We start from the raw sequence: 17468 nt of genomic DNA, 5'->3' as shown, positions 1-17468 counted from the left end.
GGGGCCCAAAGAAATATGAGAAGAGTGGGTGGAAGAACATGGCCTGGGATGGGGGGAGTAGAAAGCCCCCAGGATGTGCAGTGGGCCTTGCCTCAGCGCCGAGCCAGGAAGAAGGGCAGAGTCGGAAGTCAGGTCTGTGGGGGTGGGAGTGGGGTGATGGGGAATACGTGACAGCGAGGAACTGTGTTGGGGATGTAGTGCTTCCTGAGTCTCAGCATAACATATTAAGAGCATGGGGTCAGAGGCAAGATAGATGTGAGTTTAAATCCCAGCTACGCTGCCTTCAAGAGTGTGAAGTTTAACTTCCCAGAGCTGCAGATTCCTTATCTGTAATGTGGAAATAAAATGGCACGCACCTCAGAGCCTTGTTAGATAAAAGACAAGGCAGTAGGAAATGTTGATACAGTGCCTCGCTGGGTTATCAGTAGCTCATCCTCATATTTCTAGTTACATCTGTGCTGGAGGATGCCTTTGTCTGCTGCTTTTCCTCCCACCATCTATCCTTGCAGAGTTTCTAAGCACAACCCTCTTCGCCCGTGGGGCCCCAGTCAGGTCATCCAAATGGGTCTGGTGGGGTTGGAGAGGGTGTGTGTGTTGTGGGTGCACACCTGCCTGCTGCTTTAGGAAGCCGATCGAACTCTTTGCTTCCCTTAACCTGCTGCTTGCTCACCTGGAGCTGTGGCCTAGCGGGGCTAATGGCTGTGGGGCCCCCTCCTGGACGTGCCTTTGGCTGCGCTGCCCTGTCCCAGCTGTGCTGCTTGGCTGTGCTGGCCCGGCTGGGCCGTGGTGGTGCTGTTCTAACGCTTGCAGTTGTCTTGCAGCCTTTTGCTCCTGTGAGGAAAGCGTTGTGGCCTGGGCCAGCCCAGGGCTCGGGTTAGGATGAGCCCAAGCTCAACCCAAGCTCTCCCTTACCCTGGTGGCAGCCCCTGCTGATAGTGGCATTCCCTATAAGAGAAGCCCATGCCGGCAGGACATCACCAGCTGTCCCTTGGCTTGGGATGGGTTGGGGAGGAGGGCTCTGGAGGGCACCACCTCTGCCTGCCTGTCAGTCTGAGGCCTGTCTGGTTTTCCTGAGGAACACATCCTGGCATGAGAGCTGGTGTGAAATGTGCAGCTTTCCCAAGCCTCGAGAGGTAAACAGAGCAGCCTCTCTGGTACAGGCTGTCCCAAGTTTTTACAATTCTGGGATCATTTCTCCCAGAAAAGCCCTGTGGAGTTGATGAGCAGTGGGAAGCATCCATCCTAGGGTTCTGATGGTCCTTTGGCACCCCAGCCCTAGCTGGATTCTGCTGTCAGACTACCTGTTGCCCAGGGCTGGGTCCTGGCCACTGAATGAAGGCTACAAGTAGGGGTGGTGATTTGAGACCTGACTGAGCCCCTTCAGGTGTGAGAAGTAAATTGGGGGTGGAAGCAGCCTTATTGGGAGATGCTTGTGAGAGAGGCTGCTCACACAGGGGAGGGGCTCACAGCATTCACGATGTACCAGGCTCCTCACCTGTTAAAGGCAAGCATGTTTTCTGCAGCCTGATTGTTGATGGAGAGGGAGGCAAAGGCCAAAGAACCATAACTAATGGCTGGGCTTCAGGAGGAAGTGGTCATTGTCTCCGCAGACTGCAGAGAGGGAAATGGAAGGGAAGGTGGGTTCGCTCTTCCTGCCAAGGGTCCTAAGACAGAGAAGAGGGATGTCTTTGTCATAAGCGATCACAGGGGACTCCTGAGGACTGGGGAAGGCTCTCTGTCACTTGGGAGGTTCCCCAGTAGGTAAATTGATGGATTTTTCTCCCCCACAGTGCGAAAACAGGAGATCATTAAGATTACAGAACAGCTGATTGAAGCCATCAACAATGGGGACTTTGAGGCCTACACGTAAGTAGAGACCCATTTTTTTTGTGAGCTAAGTCATCTCCCAAGGCCTTCCCTGCTTCCAGACAACAATTAGGACCCTGGGGAAAGGGAGGTTGGACCTTGGGGAAAGTATCTGAGTTAAGCCCTCTCCTAAGCTGGGAGCCCTTCCAGGTAGATTCCCTGAGCTCACCCACAGTGTCCTGGCGGTGGGCCGAAAGCACAGGGCTGAGTGGCTCAGCAGGCAGGCCTGGAAGATCTTCGCTGTCTTGTCTGGCATGGCCACAGCTAGCCTGCTGCTACTGGATAGACACCGCTGATAAGGAAGGAAGACAAGTCACTCCATAGAAGCCTGATAGGCTGCTTTGTTTTTCTCCCTGCAGGAAGATTTGTGATCCAGGCCTCACTTCCTTTGAGCCTGAGGCCCTTGGTAACCTCGTGGAGGGGATGGATTTCCATAAGTTTTACTTTGAGAATCGTGAGTGGGTTCGTGCTGCTGATACACTCCTGCCTGCCCCTTCACCCCCTTGCCTCTGTCTCCTGCTCACCTTCTCATCCCAGTTGCCCACTTTTCCCTTATTTGACCTTCGTGCTGCACTTCTACTCTGTATGCTTGCCCCCTTGTGCCCCGATGGTTGTAAACAGGCACCTTTGAAGGCCCTGCTTTCCTAAGCTCCAAGTGCCATTCATTCTGCCACTGCCTTGTGGCAGTGCCAGTCACCACAATCAAGCTCACTTATTTCTTGCCGGGCTCAGTGGCTCACGCCTGTAATCCCAGCACTTGGGGAGGCTGAGGCTGGCGGATCACGAGGTCAGGAGATCGAGGCCATCCTGGCTAACACGGTGAAACCCCATCTCTACTAAAAATACAAAAAATTAGCCGGGCGTGGTGGCGGCCCCTGTAGTCCCAGCTACTCGGGAGGCTGAGGCAGGAGAATGCTGTGAACCTGGGAGGCAGAGCTTGCAGTGAGCCAAGATCAGGCCACTGCACTCCAGCCTGGGCAACAGAGCGAGACTCTATCTCAAAAAAAAAAAAAAAAAAATTATTTCTTTAAGCCTCACCTCTTTCCAAGACGGATTGGAAGGAAACCCTTTGAGATTAGGTTGAGATGATCTCAGCACGTAAGAACGAAGCTCTGTGTCTGCAGGTTTCACAATAGAGGAAATTAAAACCAGGATAAGAATGTGCAAACCAGGGCACTGTTGGTGATTTGTGAGATCGGAAGTTGTGGCTAGAATCCTCCTGACTATGGAGGAAGGCAGACGTCTTGTGTGGGGGGTGGGGTGTACATTCTGGACAGTTCGTGGAAAATAAGGGGATAAGAAGCTGAACCATCACCCCCTCCCATCTTTCTCTCTGCTCTATGAGACCCTCCCCCTCCTTATTTTTATCTCTTCCCACTTTATGCTGGGCCTTCCCGATCCTGCCCTGAGTTATAGTTAGTCACTAACTTCTCCGCTGACTCCCACCCTTATCACATCTCAGCTACATATATAAACTCTCTGTTATTTAAGTAATTCTATTAGCCAGAAGCAATTCCAGAGTTTATATTAGTACTAGGAAGGTGTCATGTAGCCCCTGTCTAACATTTGAATTGAACTAAAATGTGAATCTCAATAAAAGCAACACAGTTTTCACAGCATATGCTGATAATGGCAATCCAACTTCTTTTGCCTTTTCCCCAGAGAATCCTGGGAATATCCTCAGCTTGGTGCTTTGATGATTCTATTTCAGCTTTGGTGCCTTAAAAAAAAAAAATTACAAATCAATTTTGAATGGTTTAAGTTCATGATTTTGTTCTGCAGCCCTAGCTAGGGGTGAGCCGAGCCTTATGAAATCTAAACTCAGCCTAACAGAATAGAAAATCTATAGGCTTTAGTTAAGAGTCACGTGGTCCTGAGTTCAGGTGTGTGATTTGAGCAAATTATTCCTTGAGCCTATTTCCTCATCTTATAATAAAGAAAATATTATCCACCAAGAAATGCAGCTCGGGCATGTAAAACCCCAGCACAATGCCTGATTAAAAGAGCAGCAGGTACTGTCATTGTTACCCATCTTTCTGTTCCTTTTGGTTAAAGGAGGCTAATGTAATGTGGCATCCTGGCCTCTGGAGGGCGTTCGGGGATTCGGTGGGGGGGACTTGGAGATTCTGGGAGTGGTTGCTCGGGAGATGGTAAGACTTGGAAGTGCAGGCTGGGAGGAAAATGCAGGTGCCCAGGTCTGATGTCCTCTTACCTACCCCACCCTGCCCTGCAGTCCTGTCCAAGAACAGCAAGCCTATCCATACCACCATCCTAAACCCACATGTCCACGTGATTGGGGAGGACGCAGCATGCATCGCCTACATCCGCCTCACCCAGTACATCGACGGGCAGGGTCGGCCTCGCACCAGCCAGTCAGAAGAGACCCGGGTCTGGCACCGTCGGGATGGCAAGTGGCTCAATGTCCACTATCACTGCTCAGGGGCCCCTGCCGCACCGCTGCAGTGAGCTCAGCCACAGGTGCACCTGGTTGAGGGGAGGAGAGGGGCTGGGAGGGCCTGGGATAGGTGGGGTCAGAGGAAGAAGAGAAGGCTGGGAGGTGGTCCTGGGACAGGAGGTGTGGGCCATCCCAGAGAACTGGCAAAGCCTGGCAGAATGGTTGCAATAAGTTATGCTTGGAAATCAGACAGACTGGGGTCTGGCTCCGTGACTCCAAATTGGATGACCTCAGACAGGTTACTTCCCCTCCCTAAACTGTTTCCTTAGCTGTCAAAGAAAGGCAGAGAGTGGTGCCTACCTCATGTAATCATTGTGAGGATTAAGTAAGATACTATAAGTAAAGCACTTAGTGCTTAGCAAATGGGAGGCAGTTTTGTATTTAAGCATTAGCTTCACCCACTTTCCCCACCTTCTCAGGCCAACTTGGCCATGTGTTTAGCGTGCTAAAGTCGCTGGAACTCATCTGTGTGCTCATTGTCCTCTGTTCTGTTACCACATTCTGTCCTGTTTGACAGGGGCATTAGGAGATTCCAGCCGGAGGTCGAACCTTCGCAGCCAGTGGCTCTGGAGGGCCTGAGTGACAGCGGCAGTCCTGTTTGTTTGAGGTTTAAAACAATTCAATTACAAAAGCGGCAGCAGCCAATGCACGCCCCTGCATGCAGCCCTCCCGCCCGCCCTTCGTGTCTGTCTCTGCTGTACCGAGGTGTTTTTTACATTTAAGAAAAAAAAAAAGAAAAAAAGATTGTTTTAAAAAAAAGGAATCCGTACCATGATGCGTTTTAAAACCACCGACAGCCCTTGGGTTGGCAAGAAGGCAGGAGTATGTATGAGGTCCATCCTGGCATGAGCAGCGGCTCACCCACCGGCCTTGAAGAGGTGAGCTTGACCTCTCTGGTCCCCATGGACTCAGGGGGACCAGGCAAGAACTCTGACAGAGCTTTGGGGGCCGTGATGTGATTGCAGCTCCTGAGGTGGCCTGCTTACCCCAGGTCTAGGAATGGACTTCTTTGGAACTTGCATAGTCGCCTAGAATGGGGCTGATGAGAACATCGTGACCATCAGACCTACTTGGGAGAGAACGCAGAGCTCCCAGCCTGCTGTGGAAGCAGCTGAGAAGTGGTGGCCTCAGGACTGAGGGCCCGGACGTTGCTGTACTGTCTTGTTTAGTGTAGAAGGGAAGAGAATTGGTGCTGCAGAAGTGTACCCGCCATGAAGCCGATGAGAAACCTCGTGTTAGTCTGACATGCACTCACTCATCCATTTCTATAGGATGCACAATGCATGTGGGCCCTGATATTGAGGCCTTATCCCTGCAGCTAGGAGGGGGAGGGGTTGTTGCTGCTTTGCTTCGTGTTTTCTTCTAACTCGGCAAGGAGAGAGCCGGGCCCTGGTCAGGGCTCCCGTGCCGCCTTTGGCGGTTCTGTTTCTGTGCTGATCTGGACCATCTTTGTCTTGCCTTTTCACGGTAGTGGTCCCCATGCTGACCCTCATCTGGGCCTGGGCCCTCTGCCAAGTGCCCCTGTGGGATGGGAGGAGTGAGGCAGTGGGAGGAGAAGTGGTGGTCGTTTCTATGCACTCAGGCTGCCTTTGGGGCTGCCTCCCTTCTTACTCTTCCTTGCTGCACGTCCATCTCTTTCCCTGTCTTTGAGATTGACCTGACTGCTCTGGCAAGAAGAAGAGGTGTCCTTACAGAGGCCTCTTTACTGACCAACTGAAGTATAGACTTACTGCTGGACAATCTGCATGGGCATCACCCCTCCCCGCATGTAACCCAAAAGAGGTGTCCAGAGCCAAGGCTTCTACCTTCATTGTCCCTCTCTGTGCTCAAGGAGTTCCATTCCAGGAGGAAGAGATCTATACCCTAAGCAGATAGCAAAGAAGATAATGGAGGAGCAATTGGTCATGGCCTTGGTTTCCCTCAAAACAACGCTGCAGATTTATCTGCACAGACATCTCCACTTTGGGGGGAAAGGTGGGTAGATTCCAGTTCCCTGGACTACCTTCAGGAGGCACGAGAGCTGGGAGAAGAGGCAAAGCTACAGGTTTACTTGGGAGCCAGCTGAGAAGAGAGCAGACTCACAGGTGCTGGTGCTTGGATTTAGCCAGGCTCCTCCGAGCACCTCATGCATGTCCCAGCCCCTGGGCCCTAGCCCTTTCCTGCCCTGCAGTCTGCAGTGCCAGCACGCAGATCCCTTCACCGCAGGGTTTCGTTTTGCTGGCTTGAAGACAAATGGTCTTAGAATTCATTGAGACCCATAGCTTCATATGGCTGCTCCAGCCCCACTTCTTAGCATTCTTACTCCTCTTCTGGGGCTAATGTCAGCATCTATAGACAATAGACTATTAAAAAATCACCTTTTAAACAAGAAATGGAAGGCATTTGATGCAGAATTTTTGCATGACAACATAGAAATAATTTAAAAATAGTGTTTGTTCTGAATGTTGGTAGACCCTTCATAGCTTTGTTACAATGAAACCTTGAACTGAAGATATTTAATAAAATAACCTTTAAACAGTCCATTGTGTTACTGCTCTTGGAGGTTTACGGCCAGAGGCGTAGATTTTAGCAGCCTGGGTTACCAGGTTGGAAAGAATACCTCCTCCTACTCCCTTTGGATCCTTTTGAGAATAAAACTTCCTCATGCCTGTAATCCCAGTACTTTGGGAGGCCGAGGCGGGCGAATCATGAGGTCAGGAATTCGAGACCAGCCTGGCTAACATGGTGAAACCCCGTCTCTACTAAAAAATACAAAAAATTTAGCTGGGCATAGTGGCGGGCGCCTGTAATCCCAGCTACTCGGAAGGCTGAGGCAGGAGAATCGCTTGAACCTGGGAGGGGGAGGTTGCAGTAAGCCGAGGTCGCGCCACTGCACTCCAGCCCAGGCGACAGAGTGAGACTCCGTCTCAAAAAAACAAAACAAAACAAAAAAAAACTTCCTCATAAACAGCCTCCAACCAGCGCTCGGTGCTGTGGAGGCGGGGCGGGGCGGGGCGGGGCGGGGAGGGAGGGTGAGTTCCCTGGGAGCCGGCTGAGGGCCTCGCCCCGCCCCTGGTCCCGCCTCCGGCTAGGCTGCTCCGCCTCTTCCCCTCCCCTCCCCCGAGTGGGCCGGCCCGGCTCCCCCTCCGCGGGGCTGAGTGGATGAGCCCAGGCCTGAGCCCGCCCCTGCTCCGAAGTCGCGGTCCCCGACGCTCGGCCGGCGGTGCCATCGCGCGGGGAGGAGGGGGTGCGCTTCCGCGGGCGGGGCGCGGAGCCCGCCGTCTCGGAGGCCGCGGCTCGGCCCGGCACTGCGGAGGGCCGCTTGATTTCCCGGCACCCAGGTCGCGCGGCTGCTAGGGCCTGAGCCGGTGGATCCGAGCGGGTGCCACCAGCGGCGGCGCGCCGCCTCCCCCGGTGGGAGCGGTGGTTGGGCCAGGCTGCGGCAGAGCGTTCGCTCGGAGATGGCGGAGCAGCCGCTACGCGGCCCGTGGCCCCGAAAGCAGGGAAGCCGGGCAGCCCCGGGACGCGGCGGAGCCCGGGGACAGCGGGGACGCCGCCCAGTCCTCCGGGTGAGCCGCCCTTGAGGAGACCCTCCCCGCCTACGGTCGCGCTCAGGCCCCCCCAACGGACTCCCCTGGATGTTGCCACCATCACCACCCGCAGGGTCGTCCCGGGCGGCCCAGCGTGCGCCGTGCCCCGGGTCCTTTCCGCCGGCCTCCCTCAGAACCGCCTCGCTCCCCTCCGGACCGGGCGGGCTCTCTTCTTCCCTCAGGGCTCTCCCAGCCCAGAGGCTGTCTCGATGTCACCCCAGAGTCGCCGCCGCGCGCCCGTGGCCCCTTCCCCTTTGGTGTCCCACATCCGGTGCGCTCTTCGCATCCACCTGTGCCCCCGTCTCCTCTCGGCGGGGCTCCTCCACCGGCCAGCCCCGGGCCCCCTCGGCGCCCGCAGCCTCTGCGCCGCTTCTCCGGCCGTCCTGGCCTCCCCAAGCCCGGGCCCGGCCCCCGTCTGGCTTCGCCATCCTCAGAGACCTCCCGCACACACCCACCCCGCCCAGCCCTACTGGCCCTCAGTGTTCACTGGCCCGGTCTGCGGCGCTCCCGGCGCCCCTTCCCTAAACCTTGCTGCTTCTTCCAGATATGAAGCTAAAATGCAACGGCTAAGAACGCGGCTCTGGAGCTTGACAGGCCTGACGTCGAATCCCAGCCCTCCCACCAACTGAGCTGTGTGATCCTGGGCAAGTTTCTAAGCTTCTCTGAGTTACTCATATGTGAAATGGGGATAATGGAGCATGTACCTTTTCCCTACCTCTTAGGGCTGGTGTGAAGATTAAATATATGTGAAGCTCTTAGAAGAATGGCTGGCAAGTTGTAAGTTCTCAAATACAGGGTGATACACCCTGAGTATCAGCTTCTCGTCAGTGACCTCCTCACTACAATGTTTTCTCTAAAGTTGCATCAAATTCTTAGCACTCACTCCTTCCCGTCACCATTTTGATCCTCTGCCCCAGCTCTCTTCTCGTGTTGTTTTACCTAGGCCAAAGCTGAACTGTTTTATTTTATTTTATTTTATTTTATTTTTGAGCCAGAGTCTCGCTCTGTCACCCAGGCTGGAGTGCAGTGGCACAATCTCAGCTCACTGCAATTTCCGCCTCCCAGGTTCAAGTGATTCTCCTGCCTCAGCCTCCTGAGTAGCTGGGACTACAAGCGCCCACCACCACGCCCATCTAGTTTTTGTATTTTTAGTAGAGATGGGGTTTCACCATGTTGGCCAGGCTGGTCTCAAACTCCTGACCTCAAGTGATCACCCACCTTGGCGTTTCACAGTGCTGGAATTACAGGCGTGAGGCACCACGCCTGTCCTGAACTGTTTTTAAATAATCTCTGTCAATTCTGAAGGACCTCAGCTCTGCCTTACCACCCCTGAGATGTGTGCGTTTGGGGGTGGGTGGTAGAGCGGGATTGCCAGCCTTGCAAGGAGGCTGAGGTGGAGATAGTGACAATAAAGCTTACAGAAGCAGTCGATTTAAGAAAAAGAACAGACTCAGGAGGCTGAGGCCGGAGGATTGTCTGACCCCAGGAGTTCAAGACCAGCCTGGGCAACATAACAAGACCCCTATCTCTAAAAAAAATTAAAAATTAGTAGGGCGTGGTGGTGCAAAGCTGTAGTCCCAGCTACATGGGAGGCTGAGGTGGGAGGATCACTTGAGCCCAGGTGTTTGAGGCTGCAGTAGGCTATGATCACACCAGCACACTGTATCCTGGGTGACAGAGCAAGACTCTATCTAAAAATAATAAAAGAGATCCCCAAAATTAGACCTCCTTAAAACTGTGGCTTCTGATCACACTGTCCTCTTTCCTTCTGTCATTGGTTGGATGTGACTTAAGCTCCTGTTGCTCTCTGTCATCCAGTCCTTACTCAAGTTGTTCTGTTTGTGTAACTGGACTCAATACCTCATGTCTCTCCAGGCTAGCTCAGGGACTCTTCTGAGCTGTTTAGGAATAGGGTTGTAGAACCACTTAGGCTAAGTTAGGAAGGAGAACTAGAGTGGACTCAGCTGTCTGGCTTTTCTCAGCACCCAGTGTGTGGCCTGCTCAGGGGTTACATTTTTATCTCCTGACTGGCAAAGTTGAGGTGAAGGTCAGGGGCAGGTAATGTTTCACAAGCAACGGGTAAGGGAGTCCCTAAGTTCTGGGTTTGGAAACTGGAAGAATGATTACCTATCATGAGGATTGCTCTTTCCTTTTGAACTCCCCCACCATAGTGTCCACCTGACTGCAAGTTCATTAATGCTGTTGGCTGTGATACTGGGTTTGATTGATGAGGAAGATTAACAGACTCATGAGTTCCTTATCTGATATTTCGTTGGAGCATGGGACTTCTGAAGACTTCCGGGGCTTTCCGTCCCTTCCTCACAGAAAGATCAGAGCTGTTGCTGGCTGGCCAGCTGCTCAGTCATGGGCTAGGAACTCCTTTCAGAGCAGGCCTGTTTTTAGCCTCCCAGGATATTTAGCCTCTTGTCGATGGGAGATTTGTTCCTTTCTATCATTTGCATATACTGCTCCATCTCTGAGCTTTGCTTAGAGAGGAGAATTTGGACATTCATTTGGGTATTCTAAGAAAGGGAAAGGGAACAAGCTGTGAAGCTAAGGTATAGGACTCAGCTTGTAGATTCTCCTACAGGAGACTTTTTTTTTTTTTTTTTTTTTTTTTGAGAACAGATTATCCAGTAAGCAGGAGGTAAGAGATGGGATGGGGAGGAGAATGGATTAATGACAATTTCAGAGGGAGGAGTAACCCACTGATTTCTCTGTCTTACAGGTAGAGGGGAAGAGACTGAACTTTGCTGACCTTTGATGTGAGGCGCTCAGCCAGGGCCAAGGGGAGAGCCTGGCAAGATTTGCAGCCTGAAGCCATGGGCCAGGGGGCCATGGTGACCTGAGACTAGTGGACTCTGTATAGTTGCCCCCTGCTTCCCCTTCTACCTCCCCTACCCTATACTAAGGGGACTCATCTCCACCTCTTAAGGAAACTCCCCCTGAGGGAATCCCTGTCCCCTATTTTCCTATCCTTCTACCCTTCCAAGACAGTCCTAGCCTATAGAACTCCTACCTCCCATCCCCTGAGGTGGTCCCCATTCCTCCCTCCCTTCCTCCCCCCGCCATGCTCCAGTTGTGGAAGGTGGTACGCCCAGCTCGGCAGCTGGAACTGCACCGCCTCATACTGCTGCTGATCGCTTTCAGCCTGGGCTCCATGGGCTTCCTGGCGTATTACGTGTCCACCAGCCCTAAGGCCAAGGAACCCTTGCCCCTGCCCTTGGGAGACTGCAGCAGTGGTGGGGCAGCTGGTCCCGGCCCTGCACGGCCTCCAGTTCCACCTCGGCCCCCCAGGCCTCCAGAGACAGCTCGAACTGAACCCGTGGTCCTTGTGTTTGTGGAGAGTGCATACTCACAGCTGGGGCAGGAAATTGTGGCCATCCTGGAGTCTAGCCGTTTTCGTTATAGCACTGAGTTGGCACCTGGCCGAGGGGACATGCCCACATTGACTGATAATACCCATGGCCGCTATGTCTTGGTCATTTATGAGAACCTGCTCAAGTATGTCAACCTGGATGCCTGGAGTCGGGAACTGCTAGACCGGTACTGCGTGGAGTATGGTGTGGGCATCATTGGCTTTTTCCGAGCCCACGAGCACAGCCTACTGAGTGCCCAGCTCAAGGGCTTTCCCCTTTTTTTACACTCAAACTTGGGGCTCCGGGACTACCAAGTGAATCCTTCTGCCCCGCTACTGCATCTCACACGCCCCAGCCGCCTAGAACCAGGGCCACTGCCTGGTGATGACTGGACCATCTTCCAATCCAATCATAGTACATATGAACCAGTGCTTCTTGCCAGCCTTCGGCCAGCTGAGCCCCCAGTGCCAGGACTAGTTCTTCGTCGGGCCCGGCTTCCCACTGTGGTACAGGACCTGGGGCTTCATGATGGCATCCAGCGGGTGCTCTTTGGTCACGGCCTTTCCTTCTGGCTCCACAAACTTATCTTCGTTGATGCTGTTGCATACCTCACTGGCAAGCGCCTCTGCCTGGACCTTGACCGCTACATCTTGGTAGACATCGATGACATCTTTGTGGGCAAGGAAGGGACCCGCATGAAGGTGGCTGATGTTGAGGTCAGTCTTGTTACTTAAATTTTTTTCTTAGAAGCTATTCACACTCTGGCCTGTCAGACTCCCTTCCTTGATTCTGAGCTTGTCATAGGTACACTCCCTGCCTTTCCAAGCTGGAAGAATGCTACTTCTCATGTATTTCCTGTTCAGTGTGCTCTCCTGATTTCTCTTGTCCCTGCTACTCTTCCCAGGCTCTGTTGACCACCCAGAACAAACTCAGGACCTTAGTCCCCAACTTCACCTTCAACTTGGGCTTCTCGGGCAAGTTCTATCATACTGGTGAGCTTATTCTCCTACTCCTTTGGCATATCATAGCTTGACCTGTCCCTTCACTGTCCACCTCCCTGGGCAGACAAGTTGGAGAAAAGGGTCAAGGTTTGGGGTCAGACTGCTGTGAGGAGCTAGTGGTGGGCATGAATTTAGGTTCACATGGGTGGCTGGATGGCAAGTTGGCAGTGGGGCAAATAGAAAGTCTTAGGCAAGGATCAGGGATGGAAGGTGGTCAGTGTTATTACAAAATAAAGGAGGGAACGGGCTGACTGGCGTGGTCAGTGGTCAGCGTGTGGTCATAGGGACAGAAGAGGAGGATGCAGGGGACGACATGCTGCTGAAGCACCGCAAAGAGTTCTGGTGGTTCCCCCACATGTGGAGCCATATGCAGCCACACCTCTTCCACAATCGCTCCGTGCTGGCTGACCAGATGAGGCTCAACAAACAGTTTGCTCTGGTGAGACCCTTGGATCTCTTCCCCATACTTTCTCCCAGCCATGCTTCCTTTTCTACCTTCCCCTAATGGGCTACCCTTTTCCTGTCCTTTGCGTTTTTCTTTATTTGGAGGCTTCCCCACCCTCTTTACCCTCTACTCCCCAAACCTCACCAGGTCCTGGTGAGAGTCTATGCCATTCCCAGGAGCATGGGATTCCCACGGACCTGGGGTATGCTGTGGCCCCCCACCACTCGGGCGTGTACCCCATCCACACGCAGCTCTATGAGGCCTGGAAATCCGTGTGGGGCATCCAGGTGACCAGCACTGAGGAGTATCCCCATCTCCGCCCTGCCCGCTACCGCCGTGGCTTCATTCACAATGGCATTATGGTGAGGGACTCCCAATACAAGCTTGAATCAAACTCTCACATTTAGACAGCTTTTAACCTGCATTGACCTATGTTCTCTATCAACTGCCAGTCCAAGTATGGGGGTACATAATTGGGGGTAGAAAGGTGAAAAAATTTTAACACCCTCAGTAAGAGCTTTCTTGCTGTAACTTCAGACTCAGTCCTCTATAAATCCCAGTGTCCTCCATCTACTTCTCATTCTATCTTTCAAATCTCATCTGTTTTTTCTTTTCCCTCCAGGTGCTGCCCCGGCAGACATGTGGCCTCTTCACTCACACAATCTTCTATAATGAGTATCCTGGAGGCTCTCGTGAACTAGACCGGAGCATCCGAGGTGGAGAGCTCTTTCTGACGGTGCTGCTTAATCCGGTAAGGTGCTGAGAGGAAGGGCTAGAAGATTGGAGAGCCAAGGTGTTTGCAGGCTGGGACCTTTACTCACCAAGGCTAATTCAGAGGTGGGGTAGGCTCTCCAAATCTGACATGCAGGTACCCCCTTACAGATCAGCATCTTTATGACCCATCTGTCCAATTATGGAAATGACCGGCTGGGCCTGTACACCTTTGAGAGCTTGGTGCGCTTCCTCCAGTGTTGGACACGGCTGCGCCTACAGACCCTTCCTCCTGTCCCGCTTGCACAGAAGTACTTTGAACTTTTCCCTCAGGAGCGAAGCCCCCTTTGGCAGGTAAAGGTGGAGCTCAGTCTGATGAGAGACATGATAGGGGTGGAGTGTTTTTTGTTGTTGTTGTTGTTTCTTTGAGACAGAATCTCGCTCTGTCACCCAGGCTAGAGTACAATGGCACAATCTCTGCTCATTGCAACCTCCACCTCCCAGGTTCAAGTGATTCTCCTGCCTCAGCCTCCCCAGTAGCTGGGATTACACGTACCCGCCACCACGCCCGGCTAATTTTTTGTATCTTTAGTAGAGACGGGGTTTCACCATGTTGGCCAGGCTGGTCTCGAACTCCTGACTGCAGGTGATCCACCCGCCTCAGCCTCCCAAAGTGCTGGGATTACATATGTGAGCCACTGCGCCCAGCCGGGGTGGGGGTTTAAGAAAAGACTAGGCTAGGCCGGGCACGGTGGCTCACGCCTATAATCCCAGCACTTTGGGAGGCCGAGGCAGGCAGATCACCTGAGGTCGGGAGTTTGAGACCAACCTGACCAACTTGGAGAAACCCCGTCTCTACTAAAAACACAAAATTAGCCGGACATGGTGGCACATGCCTATAATCCCAGCTACTCAGGAAGCTGAGGCAGGAGAATTGCTTGAACCCAGGAGGCGGAGGTTGCAGTGAGCCGAGATCATGCATTGTACTCCAGCCTGGACAACAAGAACGAAACTCCATCTCAAAAAAAAAAAAAAAAAAAAAAAAAAAAAAACTAGGCCTTATCTGATTATTGGCCCTGGCTTCAGAATCCCTGTGATGACAAGAGGCACAAAGATATCTGGTCCAAGGAGAAAACCTGTGATCGTCTCCCGAAATTCCTCATTGTGGGACCCCAGAAAACAGGTGAAGTATCCTTAGCTAACTTCTCTTGCCCTGCCTTAAACCCAAAGGATCCTTTTGTCAAGGAACTCTCTTCTCTCTCCAGGTAATCACAGGAATGAAAAAAGTATTTTTAATTTTAATAAAACAATTTTTTTTTGAGATAAGAGTCTCACTTCTTCGCCCAGGCTGGAGCACAGTTGCACGATCTCAGCTCACTACAACCGCCACCTCCCGGGTTCAGGCAATTCTGCTCAGCCTCCCCAGTAGCTGGGATTACAGGCAGGTGCCACCACACCTGGCTAATTTTTGTATTTTTAGTAGAGACGGGGGTTTCACCATGTTGGCCAGGCTGGTCTCGAACTCCTGAGCTCAAGTCACCTCCTGTCTTGGCCTCCCAAAGTGCTGAGATTACAGGCATGAGCCACCACACCCGGCCTTAATTTGAATTTTTAAGAGAGAAAAGAACTCCTTTTATGCTCACCCCTCATTGATCCAGTCTCTTGAGGCAGTGATTCCTAACCCTGGTTGTATATCAGAATCGTGGTGTTTTTACAAGATCCGCAAGTCATTCTGGTGCACAGTTAAAGCAGAGAACCACTGTTTTAGCCCTTCCCTGGGCCTCTCTCAGACTTGCCTCCTATCATTGTAGTTTGGCCATAGGGGATTTTCCTACCCAGAGTGGTTATTTTTTCACTTCCTTCAGGCTTATGCTGTTGAGCTGGCTTCCCTCCCACAATGGCCTGGTCTTTCTCTCCCATTTAGGGACTACAGCTATTCACTTCTTCCTGAGCCTGCACCCAGCTGTAACTAGCAGCTTCCCTAGCCCCAGCACATTTGAGGAGATTCAGTTCTTCAACGGCCCTAATTACCACAAGGGTATTGACTGGTGAGACTGGGCCCCATTTGAATGTTCCTCAGAGGAATACTCCCTTCCCCCAAAATACCCCATTCCAGCTTCCCTCAGCACAGACTTCTGGCCACTTCACTCTGCATATTTTTCTGCTTCTCTCTCTTCTGTGCTACTTCCTAGGTACATGGATTTCTTCCCTGTTCCTTCCAATGCCAGCACTGATTTCCTATTTGAAAAAAGTGCCACCTACTTTGACTCAGAGGTTGTACCACGGCGGGGGGCTGCCCTCCTGCCACGAGCCAAGATCATCACAGTGCTCACCAACCCTGCTGACAGGGCCTACTCCTGGTACCAGGTCTGCCTGAAGCTGGGGACACACAGGCTAAAGGTTGGGGAGAGGGGACAGTGACTGCTAGAGAGGGAGAAAGGAGTGAGGGTAGAGAAACTTAACTAGTGCCTTGGGGACAGGTACCCATGCTGTGCTGTCACCAGACCAAGCGTAAGGGCAGAATAATACTGTCAAATCACCAGTCCTTCACCTTCCTTCTCTTTGTCCTTCAGCATCAGCGAGCCCACGGAGACCCAGTTGCTCTGAACTATACCTTCTATCAGGTGATTTCAGCCTCCTCCCAGACCCCTCTGGCACTACGCTCCCTGCAGAACCGCTGTCTTGTCCCTGGCTACTATTCTACCCATCTACAACGCTGGCTGACTTACTACCCCTCTGGACAGGTATAATCCCCACAAGAGCCCTCAGTGGGGTTCCCCTTCCCCTCTTCTTCCCTTCAGCCCTGAGGCTTCTTAGGAATATAGAGGGAACCACATCCCTGTCCCTTTAGTTGCTGATTGTGGATGGGCAAGAGCTGCGTACCAACCCAGCAGCCTCAATGGAGAGCATCCAGAAGTTCCTGGGTATCACACCCTTTCTGAACTACACACGGACCCTCAGGTGGGAGAGCATGACCCAGGGGAGGAGTACTGTGTGGGAAATGGGGAAGCAGGTTGACCATGTCTGTTAGAGACATAGATTTACTCTGTCTCACAAGGAGAGACGTGTCCCTGTGGGCAGGGAGGGGCATTGTGCATTTATGGAACTTGAGTTTCTCTTTTCCCTGCCACCTCATGGCCTCTTCCTGTTGAGCAGGTTTGATGACGATAAGGGATTTTGGTGCCAGGGACTTGAAGGTGGTAAGACTCGCTGTCTAGGCCGGAGCAAAGGCCGGAGGTATCCAGATATGGACACTGAGGTAAGTAAAGCCAGGGGCAGGGGAATCCCTCTCCACTTCCAGGATCTGATTCTGTGTCCCACTAGTGTCCCACTTCTTACCATTTCTGCCTTCATTTTCTCCTGTCAGTCCCGTCTTTTCCTTACGGATTTTTTCCGGAACCATAATTTGGAGTTGTCGAAGCTGCTGAGCCGGCTTGGACAGCCAGTGCCCTCATGGCTTCGGGAAGAACTGCAGCATTCCAGTCTGGGCTGATGTCCCAGCCTCCCGTACCAGCAAAATGCCCCCTGCTTCCCTAAGGGGCAGGTCCAGAGCAGGGCCCACAAGGGGGATTAGAGTGGCCTGGCCCCTCCCCCTCTACCTCAGTAGCCCCCAGGCCTGAGATGGCTGAGAAGGGAAGGGTATCCTTTTCCCATAGTTCTGGGGCGAATAAAGGGGCTTCCTTTGGTACCCCACATAATAGTACTAGGTACCTTTGACCCATCATCTTGGGAGGTGGGGAGGAATGAGAGGGTCCAGGCAGGGTGTAGGGGAATGTATTAGTCCAATAAGATTTCCCTCTTCATCCACAGCAGTGTATCTATCTATACCTGGCTATGGGAGAGACCCCTTGCATGGGAGGGACCCCTTGCTATGGCCCCTTTAGCCAGGCAGTGGGATCTACCTGTGGCCCGGCCTCCCTAATGTCATTCACATTGAATGGGGATGAGGTCGGACAGTGGCTCATAGAGCTGAGTATGAGCCCTAGCTGTGGGCTAGAAATGTCCTTAATAAACATCCTTATTTTTCTGTTTTGTCTGCCTCCCTGGAGTGGGAAAAACCTA

The 17468-nt window shown here is 52.7% G+C and overlaps 2 protein-coding genes across 24 annotated transcripts in view; both read left to right on the top strand.

Moving 5' to 3' along the window:
- CAMK2G (calcium/calmodulin dependent protein kinase II gamma) overlaps positions 1 to 6841 on the top strand; it is a 61836-nt gene extending 54995 nt beyond the window's left edge. For 20 of the 22 annotated variants that reach the window (XM_030798408.1, XM_030798406.1, XM_030798418.1 and 17 more), the window contains 4 exons: positions 1791 to 1866; positions 2226 to 2320; positions 4100 to 4344; positions 4839 to 6841. In XM_030798408.1, coding sequence (XP_030654268.1) covers positions 1791 to 1866; positions 2226 to 2320; positions 4100 to 4332 — 404 coding nt within the window. In that variant the 3' untranslated portion in view covers positions 4333 to 4344; positions 4839 to 6841. Of the gene's footprint in view, positions 1 to 1790; positions 1867 to 2225; positions 2321 to 4099; positions 4345 to 4838 lie in introns of those variants that run through there. The other 2 variants (XM_030798419.1, XM_030798420.1) reach the window with 2 other exon arrangements.
- A 3666-nt stretch (positions 6842 to 10507) lies between these two features.
- On the top strand, positions 10508 to 17438 carry NDST2 (N-deacetylase and N-sulfotransferase 2). Of its 2 annotated transcripts, none has more exons than XM_030798398.1 (13): positions 10508 to 11965; positions 12154 to 12241; positions 12535 to 12689; positions 12872 to 13057; positions 13318 to 13446; positions 13578 to 13760; positions 14493 to 14589; positions 15331 to 15454; positions 15599 to 15773; positions 15980 to 16150; positions 16258 to 16330; positions 16563 to 16665; positions 16774 to 17433. In XM_030798398.1, the coding sequence occupies exons 1-12, from the start codon at positions 10961 to 10963 to the stop codon at positions 16622 to 16624; spliced, it is 2448 nt and encodes an 815-aa protein (XP_030654258.1). In that variant the 5' UTR covers positions 10508 to 10960; the 3' UTR covers positions 16625 to 16665; positions 16774 to 17433. The 2 variants fall into 2 exon arrangements, with proteins under 2 accessions (XP_030654258.1, XP_030654257.1); XM_030798397.1 differs by having other exon boundaries at positions 10511 to 11965; positions 16258 to 16367; positions 16774 to 17438.
- Positions 17439 to 17468: the final 30 nt, after the last annotated feature.

This window comes from Nomascus leucogenys, chromosome 18 (assembly GCF_006542625.1).
Source record: "Nomascus leucogenys isolate Asia chromosome 18, Asia_NLE_v1, whole genome shotgun sequence".
Taxonomy (NCBI): domain Eukaryota; kingdom Metazoa; phylum Chordata; class Mammalia; order Primates; family Hylobatidae; genus Nomascus; species Nomascus leucogenys.
This window is presented reverse-complemented; position numbering and strand designations above follow the sequence as displayed.

Excerpts from the sequence above, each read along its gene's own strand:
- NDST2 (XM_030798397.1), top strand. The coding sequence starts at position 10,961 with ATGCTCCAGTTGTGGAAGGTGGTACGCCCAGCTCGGCAGCTGGAACTG. Across the intron at positions 13,058-13,317 it reads TCATTCACAATGGCATTATG|GTGCTGCCCCGGCAGACATG; the intron begins GTGAGGGACTCC and ends TTTTCCCTCCAG. Across the intron at positions 16,666-16,773 it reads ATCCAGATATGGACACTGAG|TCCCGTCTTTTCCTTACGGA; the intron begins GTAAGTAAAGCC and ends TTCTCCTGTCAG.